At 39.8% G+C, this 18,237-nt stretch overlaps 1 protein-coding gene and 8 non-coding genes across 9 annotated transcripts; 8 read left to right on the top strand and 1 right to left on the bottom strand.

Annotated features, from left to right (window-relative positions):
* Nucleotides 1-412: 412 nt before the first annotated feature.
* On the bottom strand, nt 413-18,005 carry LOC119124557 (aminopeptidase N-like). Its single transcript, XM_037254661.1, has 24 exons — nt 17,900-18,005; nt 17,664-17,812; nt 16,318-16,415; nt 12,222-12,338; nt 8,734-8,920; nt 8,498-8,640; nt 8,011-8,147; nt 7,629-7,755; nt 7,304-7,458; nt 7,113-7,226; nt 6,669-6,812; nt 6,383-6,448; nt 5,949-6,014; nt 5,300-5,472; nt 5,099-5,178; nt 4,809-4,939; nt 4,652-4,707; nt 4,182-4,329; nt 3,981-4,072; nt 3,134-3,244; nt 2,870-3,037; nt 2,664-2,804; nt 2,010-2,091; nt 413-1,932 (listed from the first exon to the last, which is right to left on the bottom strand). Exons 1-24 carry the CDS (start codon nt 17,933-17,935, stop codon nt 1,777-1,779), a joined length of 2,877 nt encoding a protein of 958 aa, XP_037110556.1. The 5' UTR covers nt 17,936-18,005; the 3' UTR covers nt 413-1,776.
* Nucleotides 9,389-9,462, top strand: trnai-aau. Its single transcript has one exon. It is a non-coding gene; the product is annotated as a tRNA-Ile (tRNA).
* trnai-aau lies at nt 9,740-9,813 on the top strand. Its single transcript has one exon. It is a non-coding gene; the product is annotated as a tRNA-Ile (tRNA).
* trnai-aau lies at nt 10,116-10,189 on the top strand. The gene has a single exon. It is a non-coding gene; the product is annotated as a tRNA-Ile (tRNA).
* trnai-aau lies at nt 10,437-10,510 on the top strand. The gene has a single exon. It is a non-coding gene; the product is annotated as a tRNA-Ile (tRNA).
* On the top strand, nt 10,900-10,973 carry trnai-aau. The gene has a single exon. It is a non-coding gene; the product is annotated as a tRNA-Ile (tRNA).
* On the top strand, nt 11,220-11,293 carry trnai-aau. Its single transcript has one exon. It is a non-coding gene; the product is annotated as a tRNA-Ile (tRNA).
* trnai-aau lies at nt 11,531-11,604 on the top strand. Its single transcript has one exon. It is a non-coding gene; the product is annotated as a tRNA-Ile (tRNA).
* Nucleotides 11,826-11,899, top strand: trnai-aau. The gene has a single exon. It is a non-coding gene; the product is annotated as a tRNA-Ile (tRNA).
* Nucleotides 18,006-18,237: the final 232 nt, after the last annotated feature.

Raw genomic sequence — 18,237 nt, 5'->3', positions numbered from 1 at the left:
ACAAACAAGTGCAAATTCTGTTTGGGTTTTTGAATTTTATTGTGTGTATATTTCTTTTATCTTACTGATCTTCATATTTTGTACTACTGTTTATCAGCAATTATTTTATTGCAGATAGTTTTACAAATTTAAAAGGGAAGGCGACTCCAAAATATTCTTTACAATAATATGTTGTATGTACCCACACTAGTCTAAAGACGGCATTCTGACAAATTCGACATCTTTTGAATGAGTTAGGCAGTAAGATATTATATCCATTTGAGGGGGCGGCTATTTTGCCATTTGCCATCGACTGAAAATGATATTCCATAAATAAAACATACATCAGAACACTGTTTTGATTCGATCATAATTGTTGCTGCAGTGAAGGGAAAAAAAGGGCAAATCATCAAACGGTGACAGTATTTTTTTGATGTCATGACACCAATAACCAAATTGCTTATGACAATGAAATAGTAACATTCAGTTTTCATGGCTTATATTTATAATTTTCCCGTGTCAATATTTGTGTCTGGAAGAAGTGAAAGCAAAGCCTACTGTTTGTTCCAAGTGCAAGTGATTGAAATGATTGTCTTTCATTTTATTGGTGGTTCTTGGTATAATTTGATTTCTATTTATTACATGTGTATTTGTGGCAATGACAAATCTGATCATTAAAGCAAAATTGTCCATGCTTTGCAGTCTTTGAAGTACATCTATTTATTCCATGACCGAAAAACACAACACATGCATACTCCTACTGTACTTTCGACATAAACTCAGATATAAAATCAGATATTGTAATCTTTGAAGATGCATATGACTAAAAAGAGACCAGAATAAGCTTTGATGCCAATTTATAGCCATAAATGACTCCGCAAATATTCTGGAGACCAGCTTCAAAACAATTGACAAAAATGATTTGCTGTAACTACCCTCATCTAGGAATATTCCAGCGGATTTTCCTGCCAGACCCCTACCAAGGTCTCCTGCATCGGAGACAGTGGAAGCAACGATGCTTGCTTCAAGGAGGGGCCAATCAATAGCATCATATGCCTTCATCACTCAGAAACTCCTGAATTACTTCTGCCTCATGAGCACTGACAATTGCATTCACCAGAAGGAGCCCTGCGTAACGCCTGCCTAAGCAAATGGTCGGACAGAGCCCGACCATTTGCTAATACCAGCCAGGGTCCATCTGGCTAGCACACAAAAATATGTGTGCCTTTCAAGGACAACCCTCATAAGACCACCTTAAAAACTCCCGCGAGCAAGACCATGAACAGGCATGTGCTCGTTTTTTTTAATTACGTTTTACAAGTCAGAATAAGAGGTGAAGACTTTTTATATCGACTGTAGATCTACATTGGTTTGTAATACTAAATTCTTACTATAAACCACAATTTTGTAAGTATAAATTCTAGCATGAGCATAGCTTCTCTCCCAAAGCCGAACAAAGTTTAGGCCCGGGTGCAGTAATTGTAAAATAGTGACATTCTCCCGTAAAAAGTATTTGTGGTCACACTCTTCCCCTGGCTTTAACATCAACATAAATGTGGTTTTCAATTCATTAATAAAACCAGTGACTTTGTCTTAGTTGCAAAAGTCACAAAATCTTAACGGGTAAGTGTTATGCATAAATGCATTGCTGATCACACACACAGACACACACACACATGCTCTGCTACTTTATTTTCGTGTGTGTATAGAAAACATTGGGCCATTATCAGGTGATTTCCATAGTGACATAATGTTAAGTATTACGTTTGCATCAAATCTTGTCGAGATACAAAATCTTCACTGGTCTGTCTGGCTGGTGAACCAGTGGAGGATCTCCTGTTTGTTCTGCTCTAGCCATTTGATATTTGCTCTGGTCCTCTCCACTGCTTGCTCCACTGCCATAGTTGCTGAACCAAAGCCTGTGGCATGGTGTTCAGTCACAAAATCCTCCAGCTACCAGAGGAAATTTGAGAAATAGTTCAGACAGATGCAGGACTACAATACATCATGATTTTTTTACATTGACTGACCTGTTGTAAGTGGACAGGTGTGGAAAACCTTGCTGTGACGTCATCAATGATTGAGGCAAAATTGAAGGAGCCACCACCATATCTGGAAAGAAGAACACGGGAACAGCTTCAACTCTATTTTCCTCTGCTTATCTTCACCCAGGCTCTCATGTTCAAGGTCTGCCCTCGGGCTCCATGGTTGGACTATCTTGGAACACTTTAACAGGCAGACATCCAGCAGGTATCTGTATTAAGCTGTATTGAGCCAAAAGTTAAATACATTTTGCGTGCTCATGTGCCTTTAAGTGGCATAACGGTATCTGGTATTAGTTCGGTTGGCGAGTATTGGCATCTCCTCCGTGCTACTTTCACTGTTTCTCTGTTAAAGTTCATCAGCAACTCTCCTTTTATTTTGTAGAGCCATAACAGAAGCTAGTTTGTGTTTCCAATTTTGGCCAGAAATTTCATTTCATAAATGAAGGTACCACTGTAATTCAATTTCTCAATTGAAGCCATAGGTCACAAGCAAAAAAGAAATCACTAAAGAGGAAAGTCAAATGTTCTGTGCTGTTCTGTTCAACCAAAAAGCAGGAGATAACCAGACGACAAAAGTTCAAATTCAATTAAAAGCACACATCCATTAAGCACTATTATCCATGACTGTGCAAGACTTACCCATTAAACATGAAGTCCCATTGAAGTCTCACAAAATTCCACGCTAATTCCTGACCCAGTCTGTTGCTGGCCACAGCCCCAATGACTGTAGCGACATCCTGCTTTCGAATCATATCTGGCATTAATGTGTACGAGAGATACCTGTGAAACCCGACAACAGCTATTAAAATCAGTCTTCAAAGCACGAATGAATAAAATGTACTTACCTTTCCAGCAATTGTGTGTTGCTGCTACACGCTAGGGCAGACATGAGTTTATTTGCCTCACTGGCTACAGATGCATTCTTAAACTGGGCCCAGCCAAACTCCCACTCCGCCTCGTCCCCAGATGCTATGGCACTGCAGTATACTGCATCTCTCAGGTGTGGCTGGATCCTGTCCGAGAAATACAATGAAGGTTGCATTGTGTGTTTGTTCAACAACATTAAATGAGTACTGTGTGGAGTATAACATGTATTATGAAGAACACACGAGTTATGTTGAGGGTTTTGCATCCATTGTTCGAACCAAGTGCTGGTCAATTTTTGGCACTGTGTTATTCCAGTCTGACAGGCCATTTGGATGGCATTCACCTGATTGTACCTGCAGGGAGAAACAACATGGCCATCAGCTTGGTGCGCAATTCTTCTTATCAAAATGCTACCATGACTACAAATCAAATTAGATTCAGGCAAGTATTGGATTATTAATATATCATTAAAGCTCCTGAACAGGTAAAAGCTTTGTCGACCTTAATGACGTCATATCAGCAAATAAGCTACAATTTTCCACGACAACCAACAAATGTCAAACTTCAACAGTATTAGTACTTCATGCATGGTCCGAAACCTCAACGCAGTATGGACCTATCACGTGCAGTGGTTCTTAACCTTGTTGGAGGTACCGAACCCCACCAGTTTCATATGCGCATTCACTGAACCCCTCTTTAGTGAAAAATAAAATAGTTTTTTTTCAAATTCAGGACATAGTAGATGTTTTTGCTGGTGCGCAAAATGAGCCGTGCATGAGCATCACCTTCTTCAGAGAACAAAACCAACACAATGCATGAACTCACAACAAAGTACATACCTGCAAATTAGTGTGACTTCTGCTGTTGCCTTTGCGAGCCAGTTTAGATACGTCATCACGAATTTGCACGATAAATCAAGTGTGTTCGGACCTTCGATCGAACCCAGGTTAAGAACCACTGCACTAGTGGAAGCCATGTGGGGGATTAAACAGGTAATACCCATTACCATGGCCTCCTTTGTGTTGTTCTTGTAAGTATATTTTCCCCATATTTGTAAGTGGCCAGGTGTGGACAACCTGATATACTCACTGGTCTGTGTGTCTCTGAGGAATCTGGATCCAATCTGACGTCATGTTTTTGAAATACAGGTAGAGAGGTGTGACTAACTTCTTCATGTACTCCTGGAAGTGTTTCAGAGAGATGAGTGAAGTACAGACTGTAAATGTTACTTTCCAAAACTACAGAGTAGAACAAACATGACAATGGGTCTAAAAGTGACTCTTTACGTACCTGCATAGGGTGGTAGACCTCAGTTTGGTCCAACATAAGGTAATAATAGTCAAAGTTATTCAAAGCAGTTTGCCAGGGGATGTACTCAGTCTCAGCATATAAATAAGATGTTGTTCTCAGAGCAAGTGAGGCAGAGACGAGATGAGCTCTGCAAAGGGAACAGAAATACCTAAATTTGACCGATGGGTTATCGAATTGATAACTTGGTGATGAAATAATGAATGAATCTTCTTCCCAGTTTTTTCACTATTCAGAGGTACTTTTGTCTTCATTTTTTTCTGTTATGTTTTGCTGGGAAATAGTGAATGTTATCCTTGAATTTAATTGGTCGAAGGAATGGAAATTAAAAAGAAAATCGATGGAATTTGCTAACAATTTAGTTAACTTAATGTTGTAGTGGATTTTAACAAATGTCCTGTAAATGATTGGGAACGGAGCAAAAATATTACAGACACACTTGAGTTCTCTACCTGGCCAGATTAAAGGCATCATCCACAAGTTGGGCTCTGTTTGTTAGTGGTATAACCTGCACAAGAGATTTGAATGTTCGCACACAACATGTTAGCGTATATATTTAGTCCACAAAGAAGACAGAACCACAAACTAATTAGAGTTGATATACTGTACCTGATGATCTTTGATGAGCTGAGAAAGAAGTCTTTCCCAGTTTCCTAGATCATAATTTACCCGATAATAACCTGTGACGTTGATATTAGCAAGAATCCACAAGCCGTCACTCTTCATCTTCATGTTTACAGCTAAAAGGAGCAAAGTGGATGATAAAAAAATTAATAAAAATAGTTCCTGGACTGATGTTAAAAATCGTTTTAGCCAATGCTAAAACAATGTAAGATTTGCCCTTCAGTGTAGGTCAGACTATCAACTTGAGCATCTACAGAGAGATATTTGTTCCATACCTGTTTTCTTCAACAGCCACCAGGTATCTCTTTGGACCTCACCAGACTTCATCCATTGAATAGGAATTAGCCACTCATAGCTGTAGAATTCATAATAAAAGCAAATTGTAAAGCATATATATTTTTATATTTTGTCAAATCTATTTATACAGTTTCTTTTCTTTATTTCTTTATTTATTTTAAAAAGAGTGAAGTACATACTTATATGGTGATTGCAAGGATCTGTTGGACTGAGCGTCCAGCAAGAAATGCTTCTGAGATACTTGTCCTGTAGAAGTATCAATGGTAACGACAGGGAAGCCCATCTGGAGTATCCAGCGATTCATGATGTCATGAACTTGACGAGGAAGATATATATCGTTGGCTTTCACCGCCTGTTGACAAAGATTGCCCCATTTTTGTCTGACATATTCATGGTACTCAGTTGCACCACTTGTCACATTGGAATTATCTAAGCATATTATGTTTTTTTTGAAGAATCCATAAAACCGCACTACATTTACAGTAAATATTTTTGTGTTCCCCTTGTCATATGATATAGTTACAAGTGCTTTACAAAACCAAATATAAAATTACCTAAACAACTTGCAGTTTTATGTTTGATATGGTATTTAATATGTGTGTGTGTTGTTTTCCATGCATTTCACACTATTCATCATATGATCACTTGTGCATTTTGACCATATCAGATTTTAACGGAAGCTTTTATTCCCTGGGATTTGAACTTAATGTTGAACTTAAATCAATACCAATAGCAATGATGACGAAAAAGATGCAGTAGATTCAATACAATTTTTGGCTCTTTATAGGCTCTGCAATAAGTAAAATAAAACTAAACCAAACTCCTTACCATTTGTAAATTGTCCCATAGGTCATTTCCTATTGTGTTACTGTAGGCAAAGTGGCTCAAGTATTTCTGGAGAAGAAAGACAAGCACATTATGCTGCATTAGATTTGCAATTACCGTAATTTCCGGACTATAATCTGCACCTGAATATAAATTGCACCAGCAAAAATTAGGGGAAAATCCTGTTTTGTTCATATATAAATCGCACGTGTTTTAAATGAAATGTGCTCATTTCTATTTCCTGTATTACCAAAACAAATCATTTTTACATTATTATGAAAATCATGATAAATCCATAGATAAGCAGCACCGCACTATAATATAGTATAATATAGCCTGTGGAAAAAGCAGCGTCTTATAGTCTGGAAATTACGTCATTTATGGGTTCTGAACAACATTGCTAATTGTTCTATATCAATTCTAAGAACGATACATACATTGACTCCTTGGACGAAGACGGGCTCTGACAGGAAACAAGACAACATTCTCAAGACTGCTGCACCCTAGGGAACAGAAAGTTGTGTTTTGAAACTTGCAACAATGTATTTGTAACTTTTTCATTTAATCTTGGAAAATGTCAGAGGTGGTAAATCCAGATTCAGAGAGTAAAAACCCTGTCACTGTTTGGCTTTAGCTATAGGAGCGTCACAGCTTTTCCTACAGTACGTGCACATGCATGCGCGTGTGTGTGTGTATGTGTGTGTGCGTGTGCGTGTGTTAAACCTTGCTGTATGAGATGGTGTCAAACTGCTGACTGATGTGCTCAGGCAGTAGAATACTGTCTTCTTTCAAAGACAAAGGGTGAGAGGAGGTCAAGGCATCAACTGCAAACGCTCTGTGGGTTTCTATGAGAATGATCTGATCCTTCTAGAACAAAGAAACAGGGATATATAATCAGTTTCTGGTGTTCACAAAAGAGATTTATGTAGGAAGGGGGGAAAAAAATGTACAAGCGCATCATACCACTCTAAACAGTAACATTAGCGACAACACACAAGTGAGACTCTGACGACTTGAACAACTATCATGAAAAAATGTAAAATCTGTTTGTCTAAGTGGCCCAATATCTGCAGTGGTTTTTGAATGAAGTCAAGCAATCGTTACTGTGCATTAGCAAGAAAACAAGCTGCAAATACAAAAATAGAAAGATTGAAATAAGGTCCTCACCAAGCCCCATGTTGGCTCATAATAGTCAGCTGCTAGATAAGAGACATAAGAAGCAAAGCCCTCATTGAGCCACACCTCATTCCACCACCTCAGGGTCACCAGGTTACCAAACCACTGCATCAGAGAATAAAATCACACAACTTTACTGATTCAGTCAAATTGAAGGACTCATTTTAAGTGTGTCAGCAGACCATGTGTGCCAGTTCATGGGCAATGATGGTGGCTGTGCTCTGTTTATTTTGACTGGAGGAGGTCAAAGGGCTGTATAGCAGTTTGGTTTCTCTGTATGTCACCAAACCCCAATTCTCCATCGCCCCATAATAGAAGTCTGGCAGAGCGATTTGATCTATGAGATAGAGCAGCAGAAAAAGTATTGATTTGACGGTCTTTGGAGGCATCAAAAACATGTAGGTGAACAATATGAAGAACTCCAGAATCATTCTTATTTAAGAAATAAAAGTGTAAGTTTAAGGGGAAAATTGTATTTGTGTATGACGGCTATTCTCCTAATCTAACCCAACTTCCTCAAAGGATAGGAGATGTTGTAATAGAATTGAAGGAATTCCAAAATGGGTCCCGTCACACTGAGCGCATAGTTTCCTTGTCCTTGCTCCATGGACTTCCTCCGGGCCCAGACACGTAACTGAAAACACACCCATGTTTTAGTCCACACATTACTTTTCTTTCATCTAAATGAAGAAAATAAATGAAAATAACACAAGTATTTATATATATAGTATGTATTCACCTTTTAATAGCCTGCGGGTTAACAGTAATTGGAGACAGCAGAATAGTAGCTGTATTCATGTTTACCTAAACTCAATACTTAATTTTCAGAAAATATTTTTCACAAATGTGATGTCAAAACATATATAGATATATTCTTAATATGAGTTACCAAGATGTCATCTTGCATAGAATTGAGGTGTGTGTAGTCTGAGATGACAATAGCCAATAGATATGTTGACATTTTCTTCGTTGGCTCAAATCTGGTCCTTGTCACAGCTATGCCGTCAATAGTGGTGTTAACAGCCTCTAAAATGAACACAAAGGATCAATCAAATAAAGGACGACTGTGAAGGGAGTTAACATCAACATGTTGTTGAGTTTCATCCTCCACTCTCACCATGCCAAAAATGAAATACTTACAATGTGCGTAGTTATTTGAGAGTGTAACAATATTTTTTTCTTAATGACTAAAGATGTTTTGCTTTTGGATGATGATTACATGATAATCATTACATTCCATAGGAAGGTAGATTGATGGGCAGTAATTAATTTCCTGTATATAGAACACATTTTAATATTTGCAATAATTCACGTGTAAAGCAAAAGTGGCAGAGAGCCTATATACAATATGAATAAATGCTGTAATTAAAACTGACCTGTTTCATTGCCATTGGACAAGGCTACAGTTTGGGGTGGGTGGATGAGAGTTATGTTGAAAACAGCTTTCATAGCTGGTTCATCGAAACAAGGAAAGGTTTTTCTTGCGTGAGTTGGATGCATCTGAGAGCTAGCAATAATCCTGTGAATGAGTCATAATCAATCTGAGCACCTGACTTTACCTCACTCAAAACAAATCTTAAAATACTGCACGAAAATATACAGTAGAATATACCTTCTGGCTCCATCCTCCACATATTCACTTCTGTAAAGGCCAGCTAAGTCATCAGCCAGCTCTCCAGTGAACTCAGTGTGCAGAAGGTACGTCTCGTCTTTGGTTAAAATATCATTTAGCTGAACCACCATGTACTGTGTCTTTGGCTGCAACCAGGTGGATCTAATACTTGGAACGTAACCATTGCCTGCATAAAAATACAAACAAGTGAGATATGCTCGCTACCATTTATTTGAACCATGCACTGAAATAGTCGGCAAATCACATTGCACATACTTAAACAAACTTATTTAGACAATGTCAGCAGTGTCCTTCAGTAAAGTTTTATCAGTTTGTATTACATGGTTTTGACTTGAATGGACTTAAACAAAATACTTCACCACTTCTCATTAAAACTTACAAGTTGTATAACTAAGGCAGATGTTTCTGGGACATTTGTCGACCAGCATTCATATTGGTTGTCCTTCATTGAGGTCTCTGCGCTTGGTATATGGTTTTATCTTCAGCAGACCAAAAGGAAATGCCTTAAAAAACCCTAACCCAAAAGAAAATGCTTGAAAAAAAACTAACCCTAACCCACCACTCCTCTCATTAAAAATTAGACCCAAGGCAGGGGTTTTTCCGACATTTGTTGACCAAACCTTCCCAACGTTGTGGCCTGTTAGCTCAGTTGGTTAGAGCGTGGTGCTAATAACGCCAAGGTCATGGGTTCGACCCCCATATGGGCCACTCTCTTTGATTATGTGTGCTCCAGATCTGTAATGTTGCCAAAGTCCTCACTTGGACATATTGTTCTTAATGGGTTGAGGTTGTCATTCATTGAGATCTCATCACTTGGTATATGGTTTTATCTTCAGCAGACCAAAAGCAAATGCCTTAAAAAACCCTAACCCAAAAGAAAATGCTTGAAAAAAAACTAACCCTAACCCATCACTCCTCTCATTAAAAATTACACCCAAGGCAGGGGTTTTTCCGACATTTGTTGACCAAACTTTCCCAACGGTGTGGCCTGTTAGCTCAGTTGGTTAGAGCGTGGTGCTAATAACACCAAGGTCATGGGTTCGACCCCCATATGGGCCACTGTCTTTGATTTTGTGTGCTCCTTGAGCTTTGCCAGATCTGTAATGTTGCCAAAGTCCTCACTTGGACATATTGTTTCTTAATGGGTTGAGGTTGTCATTCATTGAGATCTCATCACGTGGTATATGGTTTTATCTTCAGCAGACCAAAAGGAAATGCCCTAAAAAACCCTAAGCCTAACCCTAACCCAAAAGAAAGTGCTTAAAAAAAAACGAACCCTAACCCACCACTCCTCTCATTAAAAATTACGCCCAAGGTGGGAGTTTTTACCACATTTGTTGACCAGACTTTCCCAATCTTGTGGCCTGTTAGCTCAGTTGGTTAGAGCGTGGTGCTAATAACGCCAAGGTCATGGGTTCGACCCCCATATGGGCCATTGTCGTTACTTATGTGTGCTGCTTGAGCTTTGCCAAAACTGAAACGCAGCAAAAGTCCTCGCTTGAACATACTTGTTCTTAGTGGGTTGATATTTTCCATCACTGAGGTGTCATACATTGTCGATGGTTTTATCTTCAGCAGACCCTAAGGGAATCCCTCGTCACTCCTCTCATTAAAATGTTAGAATTTTTAAAGCAAGGCAGGACTTCTGGGGACATTTGTTGACCAGACGCAAACAAAAATGTGGCCCGTTAGCTCAGTTGGTTAGAGCGTGGTGCTAATAACGCCAAGGTCATGGGTTCGACCCCCATATGGGCCACTGTAGTTACTTATGTCTGCTGCTTGAGCTTTGTCAGAACTGAAATACTGCAAAAGTCCTCGCTTGAACATACTGTTCTTAGTGGGTTAAGGTTTTCGTTCATTGAGGTCTCATTACTTGTTGTATGGTTTTATCTTCAGCAGACCAAAAGGAAATGCCTAAAAATAACAACTAAGCGTAAAGGAAATTCCTAAAAAAAAAAAAATAACCCTAACCCACAACTCCTCTATCCCTAACCGTTTTCCATAACCCAAAAGGAAATGTATAAAAAAAAAAAACTGAAGCTTCACCCCTAACCCCAATCCACCACTCTCATTAAAAAAGTTACAATTTTAAACCCAAGGCAGGAGTTTTTGCGAGATGTGTTGACCAGGCTTGCAGATCGATGTGGCCTGTTAGCTCAGTTGGTTAGAGCGTGGTGCTAATAACGCCAAGGTCATGGGTTCGACCCCCATATGGGCCACGGTATTTACTTATGTGTGCTGCTTGAGCTTTGTCAGAACTGAAATACTGCAAAAGTCCTCGCTTGAACATACTGTTCTTAGTGGGTTGATATTTTCCATCACTGAGGTGTCATACATTGTATATGGTTTTATCTTCAGCAGACCCAAAGGGAATCCCTCGTCACTCCTCTCATTAAAATGTTAGAATTTTTAAACCAAGGCAGGACTTTTGGGGACATTTGTTGACCAGATGCAGATCAAAGTGTGGCCCGTTAGCTCAGTTGGTTAGAGCGTGGTGCTAATAACGCCAAGGTCATGGGTTCGACCCCCATATGGGCCACTGTTTTTGATTTTGTGTGCTCCTTGAGCTTTGCCAAAACTTAAATGCAGCGAAAGTCCTCGCTTGAACATACTGTTCTTAGTGGGTTGATATTTTCCATCACTGAGGTGTCATACATTGTATATGGTTTTATCTTCAGCAGACCCAAAGGAAATCCCTCGTCACTCCTCTCATTAAAATGTTAAAGCAAGGCAGGACTTTTGGGGACATTTGTTGACCAGACGGAAGGCAGAACGTGGCCTGTTAGCTCAGTTGGTTAGAGCGTGGTGCTAATAACGCCAAGGTCATGGGTTCGACCCCCATATGGGCCACTGTCGTTACTTATGTGTGCTGCTTGAGCTGCAAAAGTCCCTCGCTTGAACATACTGTTCTTCATGGGTTGATATTGTCCATCACGAAGGTGTCATACATTGTGTATGATTTTATCTTCAGCAGACTCAAAGGAAATCCCTCGCCACTCCTCTCATTAAAAATGTTTAAAGCAAGGCAGGACTTTTGGGGACATTTGCTGACCAGACGCAAACCAAAATGTGGCCTGTTAGCTCAGTTGGTTAGAGCGTGGTGCTAATAACGCCAAGGTCATGGGTTCGACCCCCATATGGGCCACTGTGTTCGATTTTGTGTGCTCCTTGAGCTTTGCCAGAACTGAACTGTTGCAAAAGTCCTCGATTGAACATACTGTTCAAAGTGGGGTGAGGTTGTCATTCGTTAAGGTGTGTGTCTTTGTTTTTGCCCTGTGACTGACAGTTGACCAGTTTTTGACATGTTTAACTTCATATGAACTCCATATAAACAATCATTAAACATTGCATCTTAAAGTCTGAGAGCTGTAACAACACATAGTAGAACACATGAAGCACAACAATGATGTCAAGGCATCACATGACATAATCCCTCTTCATCAGTATGTGTTGATGTGTGAATACACCTGAAGCACGAAGCCGGGCAATGTGTTTGTTCTCCAGCACAGTATAGTTGAGTTTGTTTGAGTGGATCAGGACCAGATCGGTTTCTATTGCACACTTAAACTCCACAGTAGATGTGCCTGATGGGAAAAGACATCACATGTTTTAGTATATATTGACACTGTTGGAGCTAGGATTTCTTCCCAGAAGGGACCATGGAGGAGCCGAAGACGTCTCAATGCTTCTCATATGACTTCAACCAGTAGGTGTCGGTAACGCGCATTGAAGCTGGTGCCACCTCGCCGTAAATCAAAACGAAGAAGAAAATGACGTCACTTCCCGTTCACGAACGAGTCGTGAATTGCATTTCCCGTTCAGCAACTGAACGGATCTGTGAGTGAACGAGTCAGTGAGTGAGTGAGTGATTTGCATTTCCAGTTCATCGCGTGAACGGGTCAGTGAGGGAACGAATCCTGACTTTCCCGTTCGCGAACGAGTTAATGGGTGAACTGCCATCCCGTGCATCAACGGATCAGTCAGTGAATGTGTTGCGTCTCCTGGCGTGAACTATGGAAGCCAGAATGTCGATGTACGATTTGCCAAGGAAAGAAAGAACCACTCGCTGAAACACCACTTCTTTTATGCACGTTTTCTCCAAGCTAACGGCTAACTTTATTGCATGAAGGGATGCGCTGTTATGCAACAACGGGGAGATTATGCTTCTCTTTGGGTCATCTTGATTTTATAACACTTGTAGTAGTTTTTAAATAACGTGTATGCATATATACGCCTAAATATTGTTATCCAATATATCTACTGCAATTTCACATTGGATTGCTGGTTTGAAATTTACTTTATTATTATTATTTTAATAAACATTTATGTTAAAACTTGTCTGGTGTTTTATTCCTTGTTTTTATATTCGCCAATTAAAACATAAAAATCTGACATTTGGTTAACTGCTTTATATGACAACATGTGTAGGTACACCTCATGAACACTTCAATTGGTACACTACATGAGGTCCAAAAAAAAAAAGAATAAATAAATAAAGGGTTAATTGCACAATAAAAGCACATTCAAGTATTTTCTCACACCTGGGATTGAACCAAGACTTTACCGAGCACGAGCCCGTGTCACTAACCAGTCGGTTGCTTCGCCATGACAGGTTACACTCGTATTTACTGTTTTGTACTAGTGATGTGCATCACAGGCCAATAGGGAAAAAGCTTAAGTGAAAGTGAAAAGTGCCACACCCGCCCTCACCCCCACCTCCTGATTGGCTGTTTGAGCTGTGACCTCACTTGGACACTCCATTAGGTACACCGCCATTTTCAAGTGTACCTAATAACAGGCCACTTTATTAGGGAAATATCATGGTCAAAGGTCACAGGTGTCAAGCTCTAGTCCTCGGGGCCGCATTCCAACATGTTTTCCAAGATTCACCTCGTGTATTTCCCTCATAAAGTGGCCTGTTATTAGGTACACTTGAAAATGGCGGTGTACCTAATGGAGTGTCCGTGTGATTCCCTCGTTAAGTGCACCTGCGTGAAAAGTTTTAGCTCCTCAGAACGTGAAAATGACCAAAAAGTTTTCACGCAGGTGCACTTAACGAGGGAATCACACGGACACTCCATTAGGTACACCGCCATTTTCAAGTGTCCCTAATAACAGGCCACTTTATTAGGGAAATATCATGGTCAAAGGTCACAGGTGTCAAACTCTAGTCCTCGGGGCCGCATTCCAATATGTTTTCCAAGATTCACCTCGTGTATTTCCCTCATAAAGTGGCCTGTTATTAGGTACACTTGAAAATGGCGGTGTACCTAATGGAGTGTCCGTGTGATTCCCTCGTTAAGTGCACCTGCGTGAAAAGTTTTAGCTCCTCAGAACGTGAAAATGACCAAAAAGTTTTCACGCAGGTGCACTTAACGAGGGAATCACACGGACACTCCATTAGGTACACCGCCATTTTCAAGTGTACCTAATAACAGGCCACTTTATTAGGGAAATATCATGGTCAAAGGTCACAGGTGTCAAACTCTAGTCCTCGGGGCCGCATTCCAATATGTTTTCCAAGATTCACCTCGTGTATTTCCCTAATAAAGTGGCCTGTTATTAGGTACACTTGAAAATGGCGGTGTACCTAATGGAGTGTCCAAGTGAGGTCACAGCTCAAACAGCCAATCAGGAGGTGGGGGTGAGGGCGGGTGTGGCACTTTTCACTTTCACTTAAGCTTTTTCCCTATTGGCCTGTGATGCACATCACTAGTACAAAACAGTAAATACGAGTGCAACCTGTCATGTCGAAGCAGCCGACTGGTTAGTGACACGGGCTCGTGCTCGGTAAAGTCTTGGTTCAATCCCAGGTGTGAGAAAATACTTGAATGTGCTTTTATTGTGCAATTAACCCTTTATTTATTTATTCTTTTTTTTTTTGGACCTCATGTAGTGTACCTATTGAAGTGTTCATGAGGTGTACCTACACATGTTGTCATATAAAGCAGTTAACCAAATGTCAGATTTTTATGTTTTAATTGGCGAATATAAAAACAAGGAATAAAACACCAGACAAGTTTTAACATAAATGTTTATTAAAATAATAATAATAATAAAAGTAAATTTCATACCTGCAATCCAATGTGAAATTGCAGTAAATGTATTGGATAACAACATTTAGGCGTATATATGCATACACGTTATTTAAAAACTACTACAAGTGTTATAAAATCAAGATGACCCAAAGAGAAGCATAATCTCCCCGTTGTTGCATAACGTGCATCCCTTCATGCAATAAAGTTAGCCGTTAACTTGGAGAAAACGTGCATAAAAGAAGTGGTGTTTCAGCGAGTGGTTCTTTCTTTCCTTGGCAAATCGTAAATCGACATTCTGGCTTCCATAGTTCACGCCAGGAGACGCAACACATTCACTGACTGATCCGTTGATGCACGGGATGGCAGTTCACCCATTAACTCGTTCGCGAACGGGAAAGTCAGGATTCGTTCCCTCACTGACCCGTTCACGCGATGAACTGGAAATGCAAATCACTCACTCACTCACTCACTCACTCACTCACTCACTGACTCGTTCACTCACAGATCCGTTCAGTTGCTGAACGGGAAATGCAATTCACGACTCGTTCGTGAACGGGAAGTGACGTCATTTTCTTCTTCGTTTTAATTTACGGCGAGGTGGCACCAGCTTCAATGCGCATTACCGGCACTTACTGGTTGAAGTCATATGAACTGAAAAAAGAACGACTCACTTTAGGAAGTGATTCGTTCACTCTCGTTCACTGAAAATAAAATCGCTCTTTTGATCGAATCGTTCACTCACGAGCCAACACTAACAGCAACACACACATAAACTGAGTATGTGCCGATGCCACAACATGAAATCTCAAGATTCTCCGATTTGCCACGCATGCACGATAAGCAAGTGGCTGACCTGTGGTTTGGCGATCCTGTTTACAATGCGCTCGGTCTTTAATGTTGGACAATTTCCCACGGCACAGCTGAACATCTCTCATGGCACATGCACACAGGTTGGGAAACACTGATCTAACATACCCAAACGTCAACAATGTGGCCTGACACTTGGAGGTTCCAAGCATATTTTAGGCCCACGTATAACCCTAATCCTAACCTTAGCTCTGCCAGTGTTAACAAGATTACATTTTATATTTACTTGGGTTATCATTGTCTGATACCTGTATTTCTTTGGCAATCTTGAACAAAGTAGTGAACCTATTCAAATAAAACTCTGAATTTGTGATGGGGAAGTATTGTAACTTTGCAGACATTATCAGGTCAAACAGTGACCTCACAGCAATCTTTGTTATGAAAAAAAAAATCTGAAAAGGTTACTGTTGGCCGAAACCACACTAGAACAACCACCACAATGCCAAGTGTTGTGTTAGCCTGTCTTTCCTCTCCCACTGTCACCCTTCAACTTCCACACTCCTGCTACTTTCACGGCCTCTCCAGACAATCGGAATTTAAAGAACTATACAAGGTTGCTACAATATTTTTTTTCATGCCACTGCACTTGCTGGTTCGACAGAATAGCAACATTTCAGTAATGTATCCCTCTTGACAACTATCCAATGCTGTGACTCACCAGTGAAGATGAAGAGACCAGAGTCGGGGTCAGGGCTTAAATGAGGCCACAAGGTAATGTTGTATGAAAGAGGGATCAGAGAAGTGGGCAGACGATACCTGGGGAGACAAAACATTTACTGTGGGCCCAGCTCAAGTAAAATTAGCCTCTCTCATTAAATAACAACAACACATAAATTGTAATGAGGAATGAAATCATTATGCCGAGAGGATCAAAGCCCACGGCTCCTATCTAATCATAAAAGTGGAGCTGCATAGTCATGTAAGTATAGGATATAAAATAAATAATAGCTATAAAGAGAGAGAGAGAGAGAGAGAGAGAGAGAGAGAGAGAGAGAGAGAGAGAGAGAGAGAGAGAGAGAGAGAAGCTAAGCAGTCATGACAACGTTAACCCCAGTCGTAAGAGGAAGTTTGACCTGAGAAATAATAAGATAAATGATGATTGATTAACTGGCATCAAGTCCAGCGCATAATCTGTCTTTATCTTGAGGTCAGTTGAAGAGGAAGGATAGATGGAAGATAAATGAATTCGAAATTCATTGAATGGTTTTGTTGCTCGAATAACCTTTGTGAGATTTAAGTATACTGGAAAAATGTTTTTCCAGTGTGTTGAATGAATGTCATGTCAGCGAATGAATTTAAATTTTCTTTCAGAAAACTAAGTATTTAGTCAGATGTGCATTCAGTATTTAGGCTTAGCATTTAAAAGCAATGGAATGTTGCAGTTGGTATGGAGTTGACGGAATCTTCTCGCCAAAGGTGTGACCAATTTTACAAAACATTGTACAGTACAGAATATTGCTGCTATTACTGCAAGCTGATTTTAGAGCAACTATAAAAGCAAAGTTTTTGACGTGAAGAGCCTGTTATATCAGTAGGTTTAATATGTACATGTATGCACATATTTTGCATTTTCTTGTAAGATATTAAATATCAGAGTACTGCATCATGTCAGTAATTCTGTTTGGATTGCGAGTGTGTTCAGTAGAAACATTCTTAGAGAGACTGCAATGTTATGTTTTTTTCTCTCAGTGTATAAAAATACTGGTGAAATTGTATCCAATACACACATGATTAAATATCTGGGCTAAATCTAATGTTGAGTAATAAGTATTTCTTAATAAGGAAGGGGTGTTTTGAGCCTTGTGTGAGTGTACGTATTTCTTTGCAAATTTACTGACAAACAATGCTTGTTATTTAATCCTAAAACAATTATCATATCAAAGCGAAGTGGTGACTGGTGACTTGACTAACCAAGCAACTCAATCTACATGAAAAGAATGAAAAAAAAGATCTCTTATGAACATCACTAAACTGTTAAAATTCTCCTGAGGCCAACAATCATACCTGTCCCAAGGAGCAACAGCATGATCACCTTCATCTCCTCCTGACAGGGCAATAGTCCACAGAGTGATAATGGTTGCTACTGAGACAAAGGTTAAAAGGACACACAGCATACAAAACTTGCGGACCCGACAACGTCTTTTCTCCATCACCTGATAAACAAGACACAGAATGTTCACAGGCTCAAACACATAAGTCACAATTAAATCAAAAGGCTAATATATCTAAAGCACACTTACTTGGCAGGGCTTCGGATCCAAAATGACAAAAATCATGTGAAAGTCATCACTACAGTTATGCTCCCTTGCTCAGTCCTCTCATTATTTGCAAGGGAATGGATGACGTATTTGGACAGAGGAGTGACATAAACAGCCGATAACCATTGACTCGAGGGAGCAATAAGAGTGGTTTACAATGTTTTTTCAACAATGTCCATGGCATGTTCCCACGGCCTCATAAAATGTGAAGATGTGTTGCCTTTGTCACAGTGATCACAGCTCAGTAAAGATACTTATCCCCATCGAAAATGAGTTTGAAATAAACAATGCTGCGAGTATTGATTTTAGTACCTTGAAAG

Source organism: Syngnathus acus, chromosome 6, assembly GCF_901709675.1.
Source record: "Syngnathus acus chromosome 6, fSynAcu1.2, whole genome shotgun sequence".
Taxonomy (NCBI): Eukaryota; Metazoa; Chordata; class Actinopteri; order Syngnathiformes; family Syngnathidae; genus Syngnathus; species Syngnathus acus.
The sequence above is the reverse complement of the archived record's forward strand: the minus strand, read 5'-3'. Positions and strand labels throughout refer to the sequence as shown.